The sequence below is a fragment of the Miscanthus floridulus genome, chromosome 12 (assembly GCF_019320115.1).
Source record: "Miscanthus floridulus cultivar M001 chromosome 12, ASM1932011v1, whole genome shotgun sequence".
Taxonomy (NCBI): domain Eukaryota; kingdom Viridiplantae; phylum Streptophyta; class Magnoliopsida; order Poales; family Poaceae; genus Miscanthus; species Miscanthus floridulus.
The window spans coordinates 69234538-69253504 of NC_089591.1; the positions used below are offsets into that span (position 1 = coordinate 69234538).

The 18967-nt window shown below is 50.0% G+C and overlaps 2 protein-coding genes and 1 pseudogene across 2 annotated transcripts; 1 reads left to right on the top strand and 2 right to left on the bottom strand.

Moving 5' to 3' along the window:
- Positions 1–665: 665 nt before the first annotated feature.
- LOC136496069 (uncharacterized) lies at positions 666–1040 on the bottom strand. Its single transcript, XM_066491794.1, has one exon. It carries the CDS (start codon positions 1038–1040, stop codon positions 666–668), a length of 375 nt encoding a protein of 124 aa, XP_066347891.1.
- Positions 1041–10917: 9877 nt separating this feature from the next.
- LOC136496070 (norbelladine synthase-like) lies at positions 10918–11487 on the top strand (annotated as a pseudogene).
- Positions 11488–14501: 3014 nt separating this feature from the next.
- On the bottom strand, positions 14502–15541 carry LOC136498664 (pentatricopeptide repeat-containing protein At4g38150-like). The gene has a single exon (XM_066494543.1). It carries the CDS (start codon positions 15539–15541, stop codon positions 14726–14728), a length of 816 nt encoding a protein of 271 aa, XP_066350640.1. The 3' UTR covers positions 14502–14725.
- Between the last annotated feature and the right edge of the window lie 3426 nt (positions 15542–18967).

Below are 18967 nucleotides of genomic sequence, written 5' to 3' on the forward strand. Positions count from 1 at the left end.
AGATGGTAGTGGAGGTGGGAGCGGCAGCGAGGGCTGGAGTGCTGGTTGGTGCCGGTGGGAAGAACGGGTAGAGGTCGCCCGTGCTATTGCACCTGATGATCACGCTCTGAGTCTGTAGGTCCTTCACAGAAAGGCCAAATGGGTCAAACTCGATGGAACAATTGTTATCAGTGGTGAAATGACGGATGGAAATCAAGTTCTTAATAATGTGAGGAGAGACCAAAACATTGGAAAGAAAAAAAGCGGACATCGTGTGGTGGAAAATGAGTGTGACCCAACAGATGTAACGGGAAGCAATGCTCTATTACCGACAATAATAGATGAAGGACCAAAGGACGGGGGAGGGTGAGAGGAGGATAGAATACCAGCGGAGTTGACCACGTGAGAGCCAGCGTCGGAGTCAGCATACCACTCGGTCGCCGGTGTGTTCAGCGACATAGTGTTGAAGTTGCTTACTAGTGACGGCGTATCCCAGGACCCCCATGCATCGGTGTCCAGCGGGAGGGCTACTGCTGCTAGGGCAGTGCGGCAAACGCAGGTGCTGGAGGCCACTGATGCAGCCCTGGGGCCCCGTACCGGTGCGGCCAAAATTGCACCGTGCTCGCCCATAGGTCGAGGAAGGGCACTGGTGGACGAGGACTCCCGGTGTTGGAGCCGTGCTGCTGCTATTGCTTGCCGCCTTTGCCACGATGGTGACTGGAACGGTGGGAAGGCTGCCCGCCCTGGCCGCCTTGGCTGTCCTGCCCGGTGTAGGTGCCACCCGAATGGCCACCATCGGTAGAGGTTCGTGTGGTGGCGTTGGGTGCGGCAACAAGGGCGGAAGGTGCTGCGGGTGGGGCGTCGGACTCGGCGGTGACGTCGTCGAGGTCGATCTCCTCGAGAATGAGCAGCGTGCGCGCCTCCTCAAAGGTGGGGAAGGGCTGACACATCTTCAAGTTGGACACCATGGGCTGAAACTTGCCGCTGAGGCCGCGAAGCAGCGTGAGGACGAGTGTTCGATCGCCGATGGGGTCGCCGAAGTCGGTGAGGGTAGCGGCCATCGTCTCGATGCAGCGGTAGAAGTCAGTGATCGTGGACGCCCCCTGCTTGGCCGTGCGAAACTCGGCGGAGAGCAGCAGGGCACGTGATTCGCGCTAGCCGAGGAACTCGTGTTTCAAGGTAGGTCCACGCGCCGCGCGCGTTAGGCCTATGCAGCATCACAGACTGCTGGAGGTCGGCGTGGATGGTGCCGTAGATCCATGTGAGGACGGTGCAGTCCATCTGCACCCACGCCCAGCGATCGTCGTTGACCACGTCGTCGAGAACATGATCGGTTAGGGCATACTTGCCCAAGATGACGAGGAAGAGGGCGCGCCACCGATTGTAATTGTTGGCGACACGATCTAGCACCAAGGGCACGAGGACATTGATGTTGATGACGGCAATGGCTTGGGCGTGGACAGTGGCGTGCTTGGCCTCGTAGGCGTCGAGGGCGGTGGCCTTGCGAAGACGGGCCTCCTCGCGCTGCTCCTGCGCGAGTCGTTCGGCCTCGGTTTAGCCATGGCAGGGCAGGATCCTAGGCGTGATCGTGATCAGCGACGGCAGGAAAGGATGGCAGGATCACGACCAGCACGTGGTGGCAGAACAGCCGAGCGACGTGATCATCGTGGTGAGCAGCAGGACCGTGATCAGCATGTACGGACGGACGTAGCGACAGGATCACGTACGTAACGGTGAATCACGTAGGGAGCGACGTGATCAGCTACAGGATCGCGACGTGGTTAGCAGCAGGACCGCGATCAGTGGATGATCATGTGGCGGCGGATCATAGAGCGACGGATCACGTAGCGGCGGAGCGTGGCATGGGGCGCGTCACGTACACCAGTACATGGGTCACAGCGAAGTAGGTGGTCGGGCCGGCGAACGAGTCAGCGATGGCGCGAGGATGGGAAGGACCGGTGAGCTAGGCCGCGCTACCTACATCTAAAGTTGTTCAATTCACAACACCCACAATCTCTGCCCTCTGGTCCTGGCCACACTTCTTTCCAGGTCAGCACATACATGCACGTCAGCACTTGCATCGACTGACTCGAATTCGCAACGTAGCAAAATTCATAATTTCCTGGTATCACTGATTTTTTTCACGACCGCGCTTAAGGAGCCTGTTTTTCGTTAAGAGGAAATGGTTACACAACGTAAGCCACGGCCTACGACACTGAAAGAAGAACTAGAAAGAAATTGAAAAGGTGGAGAACGGAGAAAAGAATTAAAGCAGCGAAATGCTTAGGCCTTCCCCAATGCTGCTTTTTTACTTATAACCTCAAGTGCCATATATGATCGTATAAAAAAAGTAGATGCTCTACACTTGTCGTAGTGGCTTACAGAAGCTACATATGCTTGGGAGAGAGAAAGTGGTCCATGCTAAAAAAGAAGAGGGAGAGGAAATAAAGGTGAGGTAGGATGAAAGAAAAAAGTTTATGTGCAAATCACAAGTAGTGATAGTTTACATTGTGTGAATAGTAGTCTCAACATTTCCTAGCCTACGTGGATCACTTTATTTGTAATAGAACCACTCAGAGTAGCGACCAAACAGCCACAAACGGCGCTAGCCGCCTGAAACCTGCCGCTATCCACAAGTTAGCTTCCTCATTGATCTTCAGCAGCAGCCGTGCTGGAACGACATTGCGACGTGCACGTAGGCCTCCTAATGGTCGGGTAATAATTGGAGGTTTTTTTTGGGTTGGATTATGCTATGGAACTATTTGGAGGGGTGGTAATGGGTTGGACGGGTCGGGTTTAGCAAATCGGGTTGGGATGGGTTGGAATGCATGGTTCCCTTCGACGAGTCTGTCGACGACGTCATCGGCGACGGCTACGGTGTCTTGGCAACCATGGCGGGTCAGTCCTACTCATTGCTCGTCACGTCCTGTGTGCTCGCCGCATTCTTCATCATCTGGGAGGGTCCTACGTGCTCACCGTGTTCATCATCTAGGAGGCGTGTGCCTTCGCTGCCTTGGCCGCAGTGCTCGTCACCGGCGTCACCTGGTGCCTGAGCGTCGTCGCGGTCGTGCTGTCGGCATGGCGTTTCCCACCGCTCACGCCTGGAAGACCTTAGCGGCGGTGAGATGGTGCGGAGCCTGCCCGAGTGCTGGCACATGTTCCACGTCGGCTGTAGATGCACGTGACGTGCCCGCTCTGTAGGTCTAAATGTTGGATTGATCTCCCACGCCATTAGGCCCAACGGCCTTTGGGCTTTGTTCTTGCGCCCTGATCGGGGGCGCACAACCCTACATGGTAGGTGGGCCCCCGTCGCACAGCGCTATAAAGGAAAGGTGGGGGCCGGGGCTCACTGTACGAGGTTCACCGCGCCGCCAGACACCCCATCGACATCCTAACCCTAACCCGATCTTGAGAAGGGACGCTGCCAGCGACAGGAAGCACCACCGACGCCGGCAACGCGGCCCCGATGCACACGCCGCCGCCAAGGACGCCACTGCACCGACTCCTCTCTCCACCGAACGTCGCTACCGGCGCGCAGATGGCATCCGCCAACGAGGCCGCGGCCGGCGCTTCCACCACTCCAACAGCTCCGACCACTACGGCCTTCGATGGTCTGTGACTTCATACTCTACATATCCCTTTTCCTCCCTTTTATGCCTCTTTGTAGATCGTGTATTAGGATCTTTGATTACTGGGATTTTGACTCGATTGAGTCCTACGAAACTTAACAGTGGTATCAGAGCCAGGTGCCTCTATGTATCCCTAACCGGGTAAAAGAAGAAAAGAGAACAGATCCATTCAGATCAGAGAAGAGATAGGGCCCTCGGCTCACGAAGCCAAACCCTAAGACCTAACCCTAATTCCCCATATCAAATCAAAGAAGGGGAAAAGGGGAGGGTCGGATTCCGAACCCTAGATCTAAATCCTTGTTCGGAGAAGAGAAAAGCAGACCCAAATCCGAAGAGGGGAAATGGGATAATCTTGGAGAACTCGAATCAAACAAAAAAACATGAATCGGGTTCAACCGAACCCTAACCCTAGATCCCCTTTTCGGGTGAACGAGTAAAAAGAAAAGAAAGAAGATAGAAAACGAATCCGAAGGGAGAAGAAGGTCTACCTCACCGTGTGTCGGGATGTCCCTTCGCCGGTGCGGGAGAAGAAGCCGAGCCGGGGAGCTGGCTCGCCGGGCTCGGCCAAGGAAGTGTCGCGGCCAGGCTGCTCGACGACGGCGTGCTCACCCGTTGGGGAGCACGCGCGCCAACGAGGGGGCCGACGACAGCGCTATGGTCACCCCACTGCACGCTCGCTCGCCGCCGTCGCTCTCGGTCGCTGTTGCGCTGAGAAGAGATGAGGTAGAGAGAGGAGAGAGCGGCGAAGAAGAGAGAGAGAAGCAGCGACCGAATGACCTAGGGTTTTAGGCACCCGCGCGGCGTCGGAGTTTTTATTCGGCCAAAACAAACGCTCGGCCGTCCGATCTGATCCGACGGTGGAGCGCGACTAGACCACCGGCTGGCCCAGGCGGGCGCGCGCGGCAGCACGACTTTGCCGGCCCAGGCCTAGGTTGCGGCCTAGGTGCGGCCTGCACGCGCGCGGAGGACTAGGCCGAGCCGGTTTTTTGCCGTCCTGGGCCGCGCTGGGCTGAAGTGAAAAGAAAATTTTTGTTATTATTTTCCCGGAGCAATTTTAATGCATATTTTTTTTGATGAATTTGAATGATTTTGATATAATTTTTTCTGTGCAAATTTTATCCAACGATATTTTGCCAGAAAACAGTAAAGTACTTAGTGCTTCTGAAAAAATAATAATATAAAAAGATTATTAATGTTTCCGCTGTGCATGATAATTATTGTTCTCTTTGATTAAATTTGAACCAACGGGATAATTTAATTTTAAGAGAAGTGATGAATTTCTGATAATTTTGATGAGATTATGATGTTGTTATTTTCTGACCAACGTTGTTAATAACAATATTATAATTTTGATCCATGAGAAATTGTGCATTAATTTTACTTCTGTCTAACGGTGATGTAAAATGTTTTGCATGGATGAATTATAAGTTTTAATTTGATCAACGTTGAGTTAAAGCATGAAATTTTATATATAAATGTTTCTTACTTACTCTGGTGTGATTTCAGGAGGCAAATGCATTGTGAACATTACCAACATCCCGACACTTAATGGGACCAATCACCGTGTGTGGCAGGAGAAGTATGAATTAGAACTTGCGTTGAGAGAGGTTGATTTTGCCATCACCTCACTGTGTCCTACTGAGCCAGAGGACCCAGTGAGAGGTGAAAATGAATCTGACACAGATTTCGCTGTTCGAAAGCGTGATCATGCTGAAATAAGAATGAAATATGACCTTGAACATAGGCAATGGACTCTCTCCAACCGCAAGTGCCTGTTGGTGGCCAAGGCCACCATAGAAGAACAGATAAGGGGCTTAAGCCTTGAATGTGCTACTGCCACAGAATATCTTGAGAAAATCAAGAGTCAGTTTACTAGGTCTACCAAGGCCACAGCAAGTTCACTAATTAAGAAGCTTGTGAATGAGAAATTCACTGGTGGTAGCATAAGAGAGCACATTTTAAAGATGAACACTACAACATCTAAGCCAAAGGAAATGAATTTGAAGGAGGAGGATTTCCTGATTTATTTGATTTTTGCTTCTTTGCCAAAAGAATATGACACCTTCATTGTGAATTACAATATGCAGCCTAAAAGATGGGGCATAGAAAGACTCATCTCAATGTGTGCTCAAAAAGAGGAGAGGATAAAGTCCTCACAGAGTGAATCTGCTCATTTTGTGAAGGATAACAAAAGAAAGAACTTTAATGGCAAAAATTCTAAACCACAAGGGAAACCTAAGTGGGATAAGGCCTCTTCCTCCAATTCACAGGGAAAGAAACCCTAGAATTCTGAGAATCAGTAATATGGTAGAGCTGAAAAAGATCAGTGCAAGCACTGCTTTAAGAAGGGACACTACAAGAGGGATTGTCCAGACTTCCTAAAATCTCTGCTACAGAAAGATGATAAATTTATTACATTTGTAGATGAATCCCTATATTTATGTTATGATAAATCCACTTGGTGGGTTGATTCAGGAGCAACTACTCATGTTGCAAATTCCTTACAGGGGTTAAGTGGGACGAGAACCTTGCGAAGAGGAGAAAGAACGATTAAAGTTGCAAATGGAGTGTAAGCCAATGTTGAAGCTATTGGAGTTTTTTCTTTAGAATTGAATAATGGTTTTGTACTTAGACTTAAAGAAGTACTTTATGTTCCCTCTTTGCGTAGAAATTTGATAAGCGTTTCGAAACTTGATGATGATGGAATTGATTGCCATTTTGGTGGTGGCAAGTGTAAGATACTCGTTGATAATAAATGTGTTGGTCTTGCCTTCCGACAAGATAAGCTTTATTTATTATCTCTTGCTGAGAATGTGAATGATTCCTCATCTATGAATGTAACTAAGAAGCAGAAGAGAATTGATTATGTCTCTTCAAAATTATGGCATTGTCGCTTGGGCCATATTTCGAGGGGGAGAATAGAACGATTGATTAAGGAATCAATTCTCCCACACTTAGAATTTTTAGATTTAGAACAATGTGTTGATTGTATCAAAGGAAAGTATGTCAAGAAAATTAAGAAAGATGCCAAACGAAGCACATGAATTTTAGAAATAATCCACACAGACATGTGGTCCTTTTCCTGTGAAAAGTGTGGATGGTTATGATTCGTTTATAACATTCACAGACGACTACTCTCGTTATGGCAATATTTATCCAATTAAAGAAAGATCGGAAGCGTTGGATAAATTCAAGATATTTAAAGCTGAGGTTGAAAATCAGCACAATAAGAAAATCAAAATAGTACGATCAGACCGAGGTGGAGAGTACTATGGGCGACATACCCCATATGACCACATTCCTAGACCGTTTGCAAAGTTCCTACAGGAAAATGACATAGTTGCTCAGTACTCCACATCGGGGGAGCCTCAGCAGAATGGAGTGGCTGAAAGACGTAACCATACCTTAATGGATATGGTAAGAAGCATGATAAGTTAATCTACATTACCGATTAGTTTATGGATGGAGGCGCTGAAAACCGCCATTCACATACTTAATCGTGTACCAAGCAAGTCGGTGCCTAAAACACCATATGAATTGTGGACAGGAAGGGAACCCTCACTCAACCATTTGCGTGTGTGGGGCTATCCAGCCGAGGCAAAAGTTTTCAACCCGAACATAGAAAAGTTAGACTCCAAGACAGTCAGCTGCCATTTTATTGGCTATCCAGAAAGATCGAAAGGATATCGCTTCTATTGTCCTGACAAACATACGAAGATTATAGAAACAAGACATGTTGTGTTCTTGGAGGATAACATGATCAGGGGGAGCATGGTAGCACGAGAAATAAGCCTACAGGAAAAGTGGGTATATGTACCCACTCCGATGGTTGAAGAACCATTCTTCACGCTACCTGCTGCTGTTGCACCGATAGTGCAGGACACTGTAGTGCCAACACCTATTGCAAGTTCTCCCGTGGCGACAATGAATGAACATGAGGAACTTGTCCTTGAGAAACCTATCCTTGAGGAACCTATAGAACCAAATATTGCACATGAGGAAGAACAACAACAGCCTAATGTGGAACAAGTGCCGGAGGCACCTAGAAGGTCTCAAAGAATAAGAAGATCAGCTATTACTGATGACTATGAAGTTTATGAAACAAAAAAATATTAGATGGGGGATGATCCCACCTTATTTGAAGAAGTCATGAGAAGCGACCACTCATCAAAGTGGCTTAAGGCCATGGAAGATGAATTGAAATCAATGAGTACCAATAAAGTTTGGGACTTAGAAAATATTTCTAAAGGAGCAAAAACAGTAGGCTGTAAATAGATCTACAAAACAAAATATGACTCCCAAGGGAATATAGAAAGATTTAAAGCGTGACTTGTGGCGAAAGGCTTCACGCAAAGAGAAGGGATTGATTACAATGAGACGTTTTCTCCAGTCTCATGTAAAGATTCTTTCAGAATTATAATGGCACTTGTAGCCCACTATGATTTGGAGTTACATCAAATGGATGTAAAAATGGCTTTCCTAAACGGGGATTTGGAAGAAAATATTTATATGGCATAACCGAAAGGTTTTGTCATAAAAGTAAAGGAAAATATGGGATGCCGCCTGAAGAAATCAATCTACGGATTGAAGCAAGCTTCAAGACAAGTGGTATTTGAAGTTTGATAGAACGATAAAAGGTTTTGGGTTTAAAGAAAATGTTGAGGACAATTACGTTTATGCAAAGTTCAAGAATGGAAAGTACATATTCCTAATTTTATATGTGGATGATATCTTACTTGCTAGTAGTGATATCAATCTACTAATGAAAACGAAGAAATTCTTGTCCTCAAACTTTGATATGAAAGATCTCGGTGAGGCCTCATTCGTTTTGGGAGTAGAGATTCACCGAGACAGGAGAAAGGGGGTTCTAGGATTATCGCAAAAGACATACATAGAAAAGGTCCTGAAGAAATTTAGTATGCATGCGTGCAGTCCTTCACCTGCTCCTATAGTCAATGGCGATAGATTTGGGGAACATCAGTGTCCCAAGAACCAATATGAAATTGACCGAATGAAAGCGGTACCGTATGCTTCAGCTGTTGAAAGTTTACAATATGCTCAAGTGTGTACACGCCCTGACCTAACTTTTGTTACCGGGTTACTTGGCAGGTATCAAAAGAATCCAGGAATTGAACATTAGAATTTAGTGAAGAAAGTCCTGCGTTATTTGCAGGGTACGAAAGGCCTCATGCTTACGTATAGAAGATCTGATTCCCTACAGATAGAGGGGTATTCAGATTCTGATTATGTGGGAGAAGAAAGAAAATCCACGTCAGGATATATATTTACTCTCGTAGGAGGGGCTATATCGTGGAAAAGCTCCAAACAAACCGTAACTGCATCCTCGACAATGTATGCCGAGTTTGTAGCATGCTATGAGGCAACGAGGCAGGTGAATTGGTTGAAGAAATTCATACCCGGATTGAAAGTGATTGATAATATAAATGAACCACTGAGATTGTATTATGATAACAATCCAGCGGTACAGTATGCTCACAACAATAGGTTAAGTGGTGCTGCCAAACACATTGACATAAAGTACTATGTTGTGAAAGATAAAGTTCGGGATCATATAATAAATCTTGAGCATATAAGTACAGAGAAAATGCTTGCGGATTCGCTCACAAAGGGATTACCACCCAACGTATTCAGAGAACACGTAGCCGACATGGTTTTGAGGGAAAGCCTATGATTCCCGAACATACGAAGGGCCCAAAGAAAGTTTATATTTCAAAACGGAGAAGTGTATTGTGGCTGTTAGTCTAACGGCACTAATTGCTGTGACGATGGGACAGTTCTATATACTAATATGTGATGAAATAGGATTGAAGCAAGAAAAATGTGAATCGAAAGTTTGAGTAAGAATTAAAGAACGAAGAAAGTGATGAGAGATCAAGGGGGAGAATGTTGGATTGATCTCCCACGTCATTAGGCCCAACGGCCTTTGGGCCTTGTTCTCGCGCCCTGATCGGGGGCGCACAACCCTACATAGTTGGTGGGCCCTCGTCGCACAGCGCTATAAAGGAAAGGTGGGGGCCGAGGCTCGCTGTACGAGGTTCACCGCGCCGCCAGACACCCCACCGACATCCTAACCCTAACCCGATCTTGAGAAAGGGCGCTACCAGCGACGGGAAGCACCACCGACGCTGGCAACGCCACCCCGACGCACACGCCGCTGCCAAGGACGCCACTGCACCGACTCCTCTCTCCACCGAACGTCGCTGCCGGCGCGCAGATGGCATCCGCCAAGAGGCCGCGGCCGGCGCTTCCACCACTCCGACTGCTCCGACCACTACGGTCTTCGATGGTCTGTGACTTCATACTCTACCTATACCTTTTCCTCCCTTTTTATGCCTCTTTGTAGATCGTGTATTAAGATCTTTGATAACTGGGATTTTGACTCGACGAAACTAAACACTGATCTCTCGCCGCTGCGACGGGTTACGACGGCCGCGCCGGTAGGATGCGCGACCGCCCGACCCGCAGTGGCGGCCGGGCCGCGTGCAGGTGCCGCGACACTCCGTCGCGCTGCGGTCGTCCACGCTCGGGATGCTCGGCCTCGATCTATCCATGCACGCGGGTTCAAAGGCGAGCTCCGCGTCGCGCTCGGCGATGACGGAGGCGGCTACCTGACGCCGCTGCTCCCGCAGGTGTTCGCGGACGGCCGGCACCTGGGCGGCGCCGAGGAGGTCTGCCGCCTGCACGAGGCCAGGGAGCTGGTGTCGGCCCTCGATGCCTGCGACGCTGCGCCATGCACCACCAAAGAATCGTGGGCTGTTCTGCCTGCCATTGCGAGCAAGGCTATGGAATACTACCAATGCAGAACCTTGGCAATCCAAGACAGCGTGGGTCGGGTTGGTTTGCGTCTAAGCTAATTTGGAATGGTGTGGGTTGGAAATAAAAAAATAATTAATTAGATATAAAATATGGTGGAAACGGGTTGGGATCTCACCCATTAGCAGGGCTACGTGCACGGGCGCCCAGGCCACGTGCATTCCAAACTTGCATGTTTTCACAATTCATTTGAATACCAACTGCGCGACAGCAACGTGGGCAGCGAGGCTAAGCAGAAGCCTCCTATATCACTGATAATGCAATGCCAACTCTCCACCCACCAAGTATACCGCGTCCTTGATCGCGTGTCGATCATTGCACTGAGCTAGTAGATTCCAACAAGCAAAAAGAACGAGCTACTGACACTGCCGCACCCGGCCGGCTTGCCTACATATAGGCGCACTCGACAGCTCAATTGTATTCACAGGAAACACAGCTTAGGACTGAGAGGCGCAGCTCAATCTCGAGCGATATGATGACGGGAAGCAAGGGCCACGGGCTGGAGGCCGACGTCCCGGCCTCCGAGCTGTGGAAGATCTACGGCACGCTCCGCTTCGTGGCGCTGGTCCACGAGCTGCTCCCGCTGGTCCTCCACCAGGTCGAGGTCGTCAGTGGCGACGGCAGCGTCGGTACCGTCGTCAAGGTCACGTTCCCTCCAGGTGAGGCCATGCATCTTTGAAACAACAACAAAAAAACCCCCTCCTGAATCGATGTCGCGATGCATATGCATGAATAATCTTGGTGTTGGCGGACAGGCTAGCTAACATGCCGATAAACTGTGTTTGCCATGCCCATGCATGCACTTGCTAGGGAACCCTTGAGTGCAGACCTACAGCGAGGAGTTCGTCAAAATCGACGACGAGAATCGCGTCAAGGAGGCGGCGGTCATCGAAGGCGACCTTCTGAGCCTCGGCTTCAATGCTTCATCACGTACGTGACCCGTTTCCAGATCACTGAGAAGGGTCCCAGCTCTTCGGTGATAACATCGACGGTCGAGTGCGAGTACCACGACGGGCGTCCTGAGCTCGAAGCGGCGGCTGCTTAGAGACTTGTCCAGTATGGGCGTGATTGGTCGCAGAGCGAGCCTTGAGCCAGGATGGTAGGACCGAAGAAGTTGGGTTGAGCTCGTGTAGATGGTCGTGTTTGGTTGTCTTGGCTGTTGGTTCATTACGAGACGGGTTTGTGTTTGGTTCCATGCATGCATTAGTTTTTTTGGGTGTCTGACGCATGGGTCCCTGCATCCTGGGTGAATCAAGTCATCCTGCACCATGAGGGAAGGAGAAATCCAGAAGACAAAGCCGTGTGGGATGGAGGAGGGAATCTACACGGGAGGAAGCAGGAGAAAGATACGAGTAGAGCAACCAAACACAGGCGAATACACCAAAGGATGCGGGATGGGCCAAATGACGATCCGGTTCGGACAACCAATCACGCCCTATATCAACGAGCAGATGACGACTGCCCAGGCAACCGCCTGAAACGAAAATACTCAGAACTGCTAGGTGCTAGCACGGTTTCTGAGGACGAATAAAATGAACGTGTGATTCGGGTACTTTAAAACTAAAACTGAGCATGCTGTTACCATGCCTACATGTTGCAAAGATCTATCACCTGTGTGTGTTGTCTGGTACTTCGGTTTGAATAACGGGAATTTTCAATTTTTCATTCATATCAATTGAGTGACACTTTTCGTTTATATCACCAAACCATATCATTGGGACAAGATGTATACTAATGTCTACATCTGTACTGTACTGTATTTCGCATTATCAGGCCCTTTCCTCCTGTTATCATTATATTTGATTGGAGTGTTAACCAATGGTGTGGTTATTGAATTATTGGTCTTACAACATATTATACTTTAGAGTTATAGTCATTTGGTACTGCTCTGTAGTGGTTCTTGTGTAATCGTAATTTCAGTTACCTGCCCATGGTGTGGTCTGCTATGTAGGGTAAAAATAGAGTTGTTCATATCCAAAGCTACCCCTATTGTAATCGGAATTAGATCTGACTTATGACTTGCATTTACGGCGCCATTGCACAGTAAGCAAAAACCCTTTGTTATTTCCCAAGTTCTAAACTTACATGAATGTTCTCACTATTATGCCTGGCAGATAGCATATCCAGGTGATAAGGTTCAGATGATTATTCTCATGATGTATTTTCGTTCGTAGCTCTGAATTTAGATGGGTGCTCTGAATCTTATGCCTACAGGAGAGCATATTGTGCTTGCGAAAAGGTTAGGTCAGATGATTAACCACATGATGTATTCTCTTTCTGATGCACACTCTCTGAAGGGAAAAAAAGGATCCAGCTAACATCATGGAACAGACAATCAGATAATCACTATTCAATGTAATCCCTATAGAAATTTATATATGAAAAAATTACAGAACTAATGACACCATCCTAACCCGGTAGACGTAGATTATGTGCTACCTCTTGCTTCTCTGTTGCCGCTGGTTCCGTCCATTTTCTTTAGGCTGTGTACTAGAGTTTCATACTGTGCTTAGCCGGTTAGGCCTGATCCAAAGAATCCCATGTGTTCTCAGGCTCGGAGCATAGATAATAGATATGGTTAGGTCTTGGAGAATAGAAAGCTTAAGTTGTTCTGGCTGTTTCTTTGCTCGACTAGATGATGATAATGATAGAAGTGAAATGCTGGATAAGAGTAGACAGCTGCGACCTACCTGCTGAGCAGCCAACAGGGCTTGCATGATTAAGAGATTTATGTGATTCTTGCAATTAACCCAAGGTGTTCCATGCAAAACTAAGGAGTAAAGGTCACTACATGTGATATATAAAACTGCAGTACTTTTATGCATAGTTCATAAATGTTTACTGCTATAACATGTCTAAGGGCCTGTTTGGTAGGGCTCCAGCTCCTCCAAAAACAGCTCCGGTTTCGACTCTTATAAAGGAGCAGATTCTCTTAGAGAGCTGAAGCCGTTTTTTTTACCGTTTGGCAAAACAGCTTCTCCGGGTGGCAAAAGGAGTAAAAAGTCCATAGTACCCTTTTTTCTATTTTCTCTTTTCTTTTTTTAATACTTTTCCTACCTTATCCAATTGCTTGCGGTTGCAACCACACGCCCGCAACGCGAGTACGCACGCGTCTTCAACCTCTGGAGCGACCGAGCGACTGGAGGCCGCACGCTCATCCCGCCGCCGCCGGCGCATGGGAGTACGCCCGGCCATGGGCCACCGGCGCCACGCCGCCCTCCCCCACGCTAGCTCCTCCTCCGCGCGCCCTCTGTCCCGCACCTGCCCGCGCTCCTCCGCCCACAGCGCCGCGCCGTAGACTCCGGCTGTCCGGTCCTGGCCACGCCCGTGTTCGCCACGAGCGTCGGCGCCCACGCCGGGGGCAAATTCGCCCAGGGCCCCACGATCTGAGCACGGAGCCAGGTGAAGCTCGATTTTTTTGGCTCCCATCGACCGATCTCGCACCAGAGAGCGCAATATGCGGGGCTCCTTCGTCGGAGCACCTGCCTCTGTACCCGTTTGGCTGTGGGAGCTAAAAAACAGCTCCAGGAGCTGGTTGAGAATCCCTACCAAAGGGGCTCCGACAATTGCTATGTGCATTCGGGTTAAAAAACTGCAAGAGGATCATGACGCAGAAGGACATGCACCATCATTTGTCTCTTTGAGGGTGCAAAATGCATGAGAAATCTGTTTGATGTTAAAATCACCATAAAAATTTGAAAGCCCAGATTCCTTAGATTTCCTTTGACCAACTATGGCTAAGCATGGTTCCGCTTGCCTCATTATTTTCCTGCTCAATGTTTCAAAAAATATATATATTTTCCTGCTCATTTTTCACTTGCTTTTATCAATTTGTCAGTTCATCCCTTTTGCTTTCCTCCATAATTTATTTGAACAAAATGCTACTCCAAGCCAAAAATAAAGAAATAAGTAATATTGCAAAACTTCCGCTGTATAGAACTTACATGCTATGTGAGGGCTTCAATAAAATAAGATCCACAATGAATAATATTGTATACTACCCTGCCCTAAAAAAGCATGACATTTTACTATTCTAGCATTCAAAATTTGTCCCAAAAACTTGTTACTTTAGCCTACTAAACAAGGAACATTAGCCATTAGCCTTGTTTAGGACAAACAATACATATTTCACTTGGAAGTCCTGAAGGCTCACAAGAACATACTACTTTTGAATCAAACATTCCTACATGCACCAAGAAGCAAAGCGTACCACTACTGCCAAAAGAGCAAATACTATTTTTGATTCAAACATTCAAACATGCACCAAGCAAAGCGTACCACTATCACTTGCCAAAGAGCAAGTTCATTATGCCATCGAACACTTGCCCCCGCTTCACAGTGCCGCCACGCACGGCCTCCTCGTCTGGTACGAACCCCTTCCCCTTCATCGTCTCTAGCAGCACTTTCCCCTCTTCCACTTTCTCCATCCTCAGATACGCCTCAAACGCGGCCAGATACGTCGCCACATTCGGCCGCATCCCGCGGTCGAGCATCTCCACTAGGTACTTGCCGGCTTCCGCGCACCGGTCGCTGGCCGCGAGCCCCCTGACAAGCACGGCCAGCGTGTACGCGTTGGGCACGACGCTGGACGCCAGCATGCGGTCGTAGGTGCGCACGGCGTCGAGCCAGTGCGCGGGGCCGGCGTTGGCATAGGCCTTGAGGACGGCGGTGTGGGCGACGACGTCGGGCATGGAGCCCTTATCCTTAATGACGGCGAAGAGCGCGAGAGCTTCGTGGGTGAGCCCGTCCTTGGACAATCCGTCGAACATCTTGATGGCGTAATCGGTGAGGCCCTCTTTCCGCATCCTGTGGAAGATCTCCTGTAGGTTGGTGGGGTCGGACGGCTCGGCAACGGCGGGCTTCTTGCTGAAGGGGTCGTAGTAGGGGGGAGGTAGTTCATCCTTCTTCGCCGTGGACGGGGGTGGATGTGAGGAGCTGTCAGCGTCGTCGTCGGACCAGTCGAAAGCAACTGATGAGTTGGTGTTGGAGCTCCGGTGGGGAGGTGGGGAAGTGGTGGAGGAGAGGAGACGGCTGGTGTTGGATACGGAGGTGGAGGAAACCCCACGCAGTAGGCGGCGAACGGCGGCGGCGGCTGCCATGGGAAAGGAGAGCGGGGTGACTGAGTGGAATTTTTTTAACACTTTTTAAAACTAATTTTAAATTTATATTTTTTTAAAAAAACTAACACTTCTGTTCCCTTACCTCATCCGAACTTTATACAGTTCTCTTACCTCATCTAAACTTTGTTCTGCGTTAATCTTGCTGCCGCAGGCCATACCAGGTAAATTTGCTAAACATTTCGGAGACAAAATAGAAGAAAGTATTACTCTTGAATCACTTGGCGGTTATACTTTTGATGTTCAAGTTGCAAAGAATATGGGCAGAATAGTGCTTCAATCTGGGTGGAGGTCATTTATTAGTGCCCATGACTTGAAAAAGATGGACTTCTTGGTATTCAAATATGATGGAATGTATCGGATGAAGGTTCTGATATTTGATCCTGGTTGCGAGAAAGTACCACCATGTTTTGTCACGAAAAATGCTATTAGTGGTGGACGGAAGAGAGAAGAACCCATTGACATTTCAAGCAGCTATGCTATTCTTCCCATAAGAACACCTGTCGGTGTTTTGGACCGGCGGGTCCTCAACCAACTAGTAAAAATATACTGCGTGCCCCTAATCCCGAATGGTGATGCAAAGAGACACAAGGTTTATACTGGTTCAGGCGATAGATGCCCTACGTCCAGTCTAAGAGATCGATCTTGTATTTCTTGCACCTGAGGTGCTTGTAGTAGGGGGTTACAAGCAGGACGAGAGAGAGAGCTAGTCCCAGGTCTCTGCGTGGAGCGGTGTGGGTTGCTTGAGATGTTGATCTCAGGCAACGGGGAAGCGTGCGTATTACAGAGTGTTGAGCGTGTGTTCGTCTGAGCGTCTACGCATGAGTTTGTGAACCCATGAGCTCGCATGCTCGTGTCTCGTGAGTATCTGTCTGTGTTCCCCCTAAAAATAGCCCCGGTCTCTCCCTTTTATAGTTGAAGGGGGGACAGGGGTGATACATGTGTTCGCTACGTGGCGTCTTGTGAGCGGAGGTGGCGTGTTCGAGCCCTGTAGCTTGCCACTGTGGCGGCATGGTCGACGGAGCGGTCTTGTCCTTGATGTACTGGAGCGACGCGCCGGTCACGCCCGATCTTGTGCGACGTGGGAGCTCTAGTGATAGCTTGACGTAGGGGATGGCACATGCTGTGGACGACGCGTCGGTCACTGTATGCCGACAGCGTAAAGAACCGAGGCCCAGTCGGTGCAGAGGCCGAACCATCATGGGGGGTTCGGCGGGCACGAATCCCGAGGCTACCGAGACCCTAAAGCGGATTACCGAGGCTCGAAGGGAACAGTTGGTCCTGTACATTGATTCCGAGGCTACAGGTACCTAGACTTGACTCCCCACGCTGTGTTATCCTCGGGGCTAGGATTAGGTAGCACAGTGCAGTGTGGGCGTCAGTCGTGGGCACAGTACCGAGCATAGCAGCCAGTAGCCCCTGCCCCGTCCTGTCCCGGACGGCATGGTGTTGATGCGACTTCCCATCTCGTCGGTCACTCCGCTGTGTCGAGCCATCGTCCGGCTGATGTTGCAGGAGTGGTTGGTCGCGTTAGTTGGACATGACGTTCTATCAGGGAGATCGATCGAGGCGGAGGCGACGGGGTTGTTGCCGAGCCGGCCTCGAGCGAGGCGGAGAATCGGCACCTCGTCCGAGGCTTTACGTGCGAGGCCTCGAGCGAGATAGAGAATCGGTTCCCCGTCTGAGGCCTTACGTGCGGGGCCTCGAGCGAGACAGAGAATCAGTTCCCCGTCTGAGGCCTTACGTGTGGGGCCTCGAGCGAGACGGAGAATCGGTTCCCCGTCCAAGACCTTACGTGCGGGGCCTCGAGCGAGACGGAGAATCGGTTCCCCGTCCAAGGCCTTACGTGCGGGGCCTCGAGTGAGATGGAGAATTGATACCCCGTCTGAGGCCTTACGTGCGGGGCCTCGAGCGAATTGGTAGCCTCGGATAAGGCGGAGGTTAGCCGGTAGTCGTCCCTTGGCTTCGATTTCGACAGGGTCTAAGCAATTTTTTCGGTTCTTGCTTAGGGGACCCTTTTTATGGTACCCGACAGTAGCCCCCGAGCCTCGGAGAGAGTGTGAACGCTCTCCCTAAGGTTTTGATGAGACTTAGCTTGCGACAGCTCCTGGTGGGATGGCGTTTTGTACTCGAGACCTTGGTGGGTGCGCGCGAGCGCACCCGCTGGGTGTAGCCTTGAGGCCCTAGAGGAGTGGATTTATTCCTTCATGGGCTTTTCACGTGTTTGAGGGGTTTTATCGCGTTTGCCGAGCCCACAAGTGCGAGTTCGGGTCGCTGGGTCTCGGCTTGGTTGCAAGAAGAGCCCCCGAGCCTCCGCGCGGAGCGAGAGAGCGATTAGGAGTTTCTCTGTCTTTTTTTGTGCGACCCTCACGCATCTTTTTTGTTCGGAAGGAGGGGTTGTATGCCGAGCCCTCGAGTGCGAGTTTAGGTCACTGGGTCTCGGCTTGGTTACAGAAAGAGCCCCCGAGCCTCCGCACGGAGCGAGAGGGCGATTGGGAGTTTCCCTGTCTTTTTTGTCCAACCCTCGCGCATCCTTTTCGTTCGGAAGGAGGGGTTGTTTACCGAGCCCTTGAGTGTGAGTTTGGGTCGCTGGGTCTCAGCTTGGTTGCAGGAAGAGCCCCTGAGCCTCCGCATGGAGCGAGAGGGTGATCAGGAGTTTCCCTGTCTTCGAGGGGTACCTGGGCATTGCCCCCCACTAGGAGTTGTGTCTCCACCTCTTCTGGGTGGGGCTCACCACCAAGCCGACGGGCACGTGGAAGGTGATGAGGGCCGGCGGCTACACTCTCCAAGTGCACCAAGACCGGTAGCCCCTCTACATCTCGGCCTAGCTCGTGTCATCCAACCGTCATTGGTACAACAGCTGGTTCTACCTCCGCAACAATGATGGCGGACTTCCCCCCTACACCGGGCAGGTCGTGGAGAGCCAACCGGAGAAGTAGAGGTACGACGTCCCGGTGGTCGATCAGCCCAAGCTGTAGCTGCTCCTGGAGGGGCTAGAGAGGCTACGCAGCCGTGGCCTTATGGTGGCTATGGTCGTGGTGGCCTTCCACCGCCGGAGGGTGCTGCCGCTGATGGCTCAGCGGCGGTGCCTATTCGACATGACACCGGATGAGCCGATCGATGGCGTCCGGATGTCCACCGTCGCCCTCTCCGACAAGGAGATTCTTCATCGGGTGAGAGAGACGGTGGAGGGGCGGCTGAGGAGTAGTGATCTGACCCCATTCACGATGCGCCCGTCGTAGGGGTACCTCTCTCTAGTAAGTCATGCACCGCTATGGCCCCCAAGGCCTCCTCGTTCCTCACCATTTCTTATTCCTTTATTTGTGTTCATTGTTCTTGCAGGGGATGAGGGACATACGAGCCTCCTCGCCGCCCGTTCCTAAGGACGCAGAGCGGCGGGTGGTGATC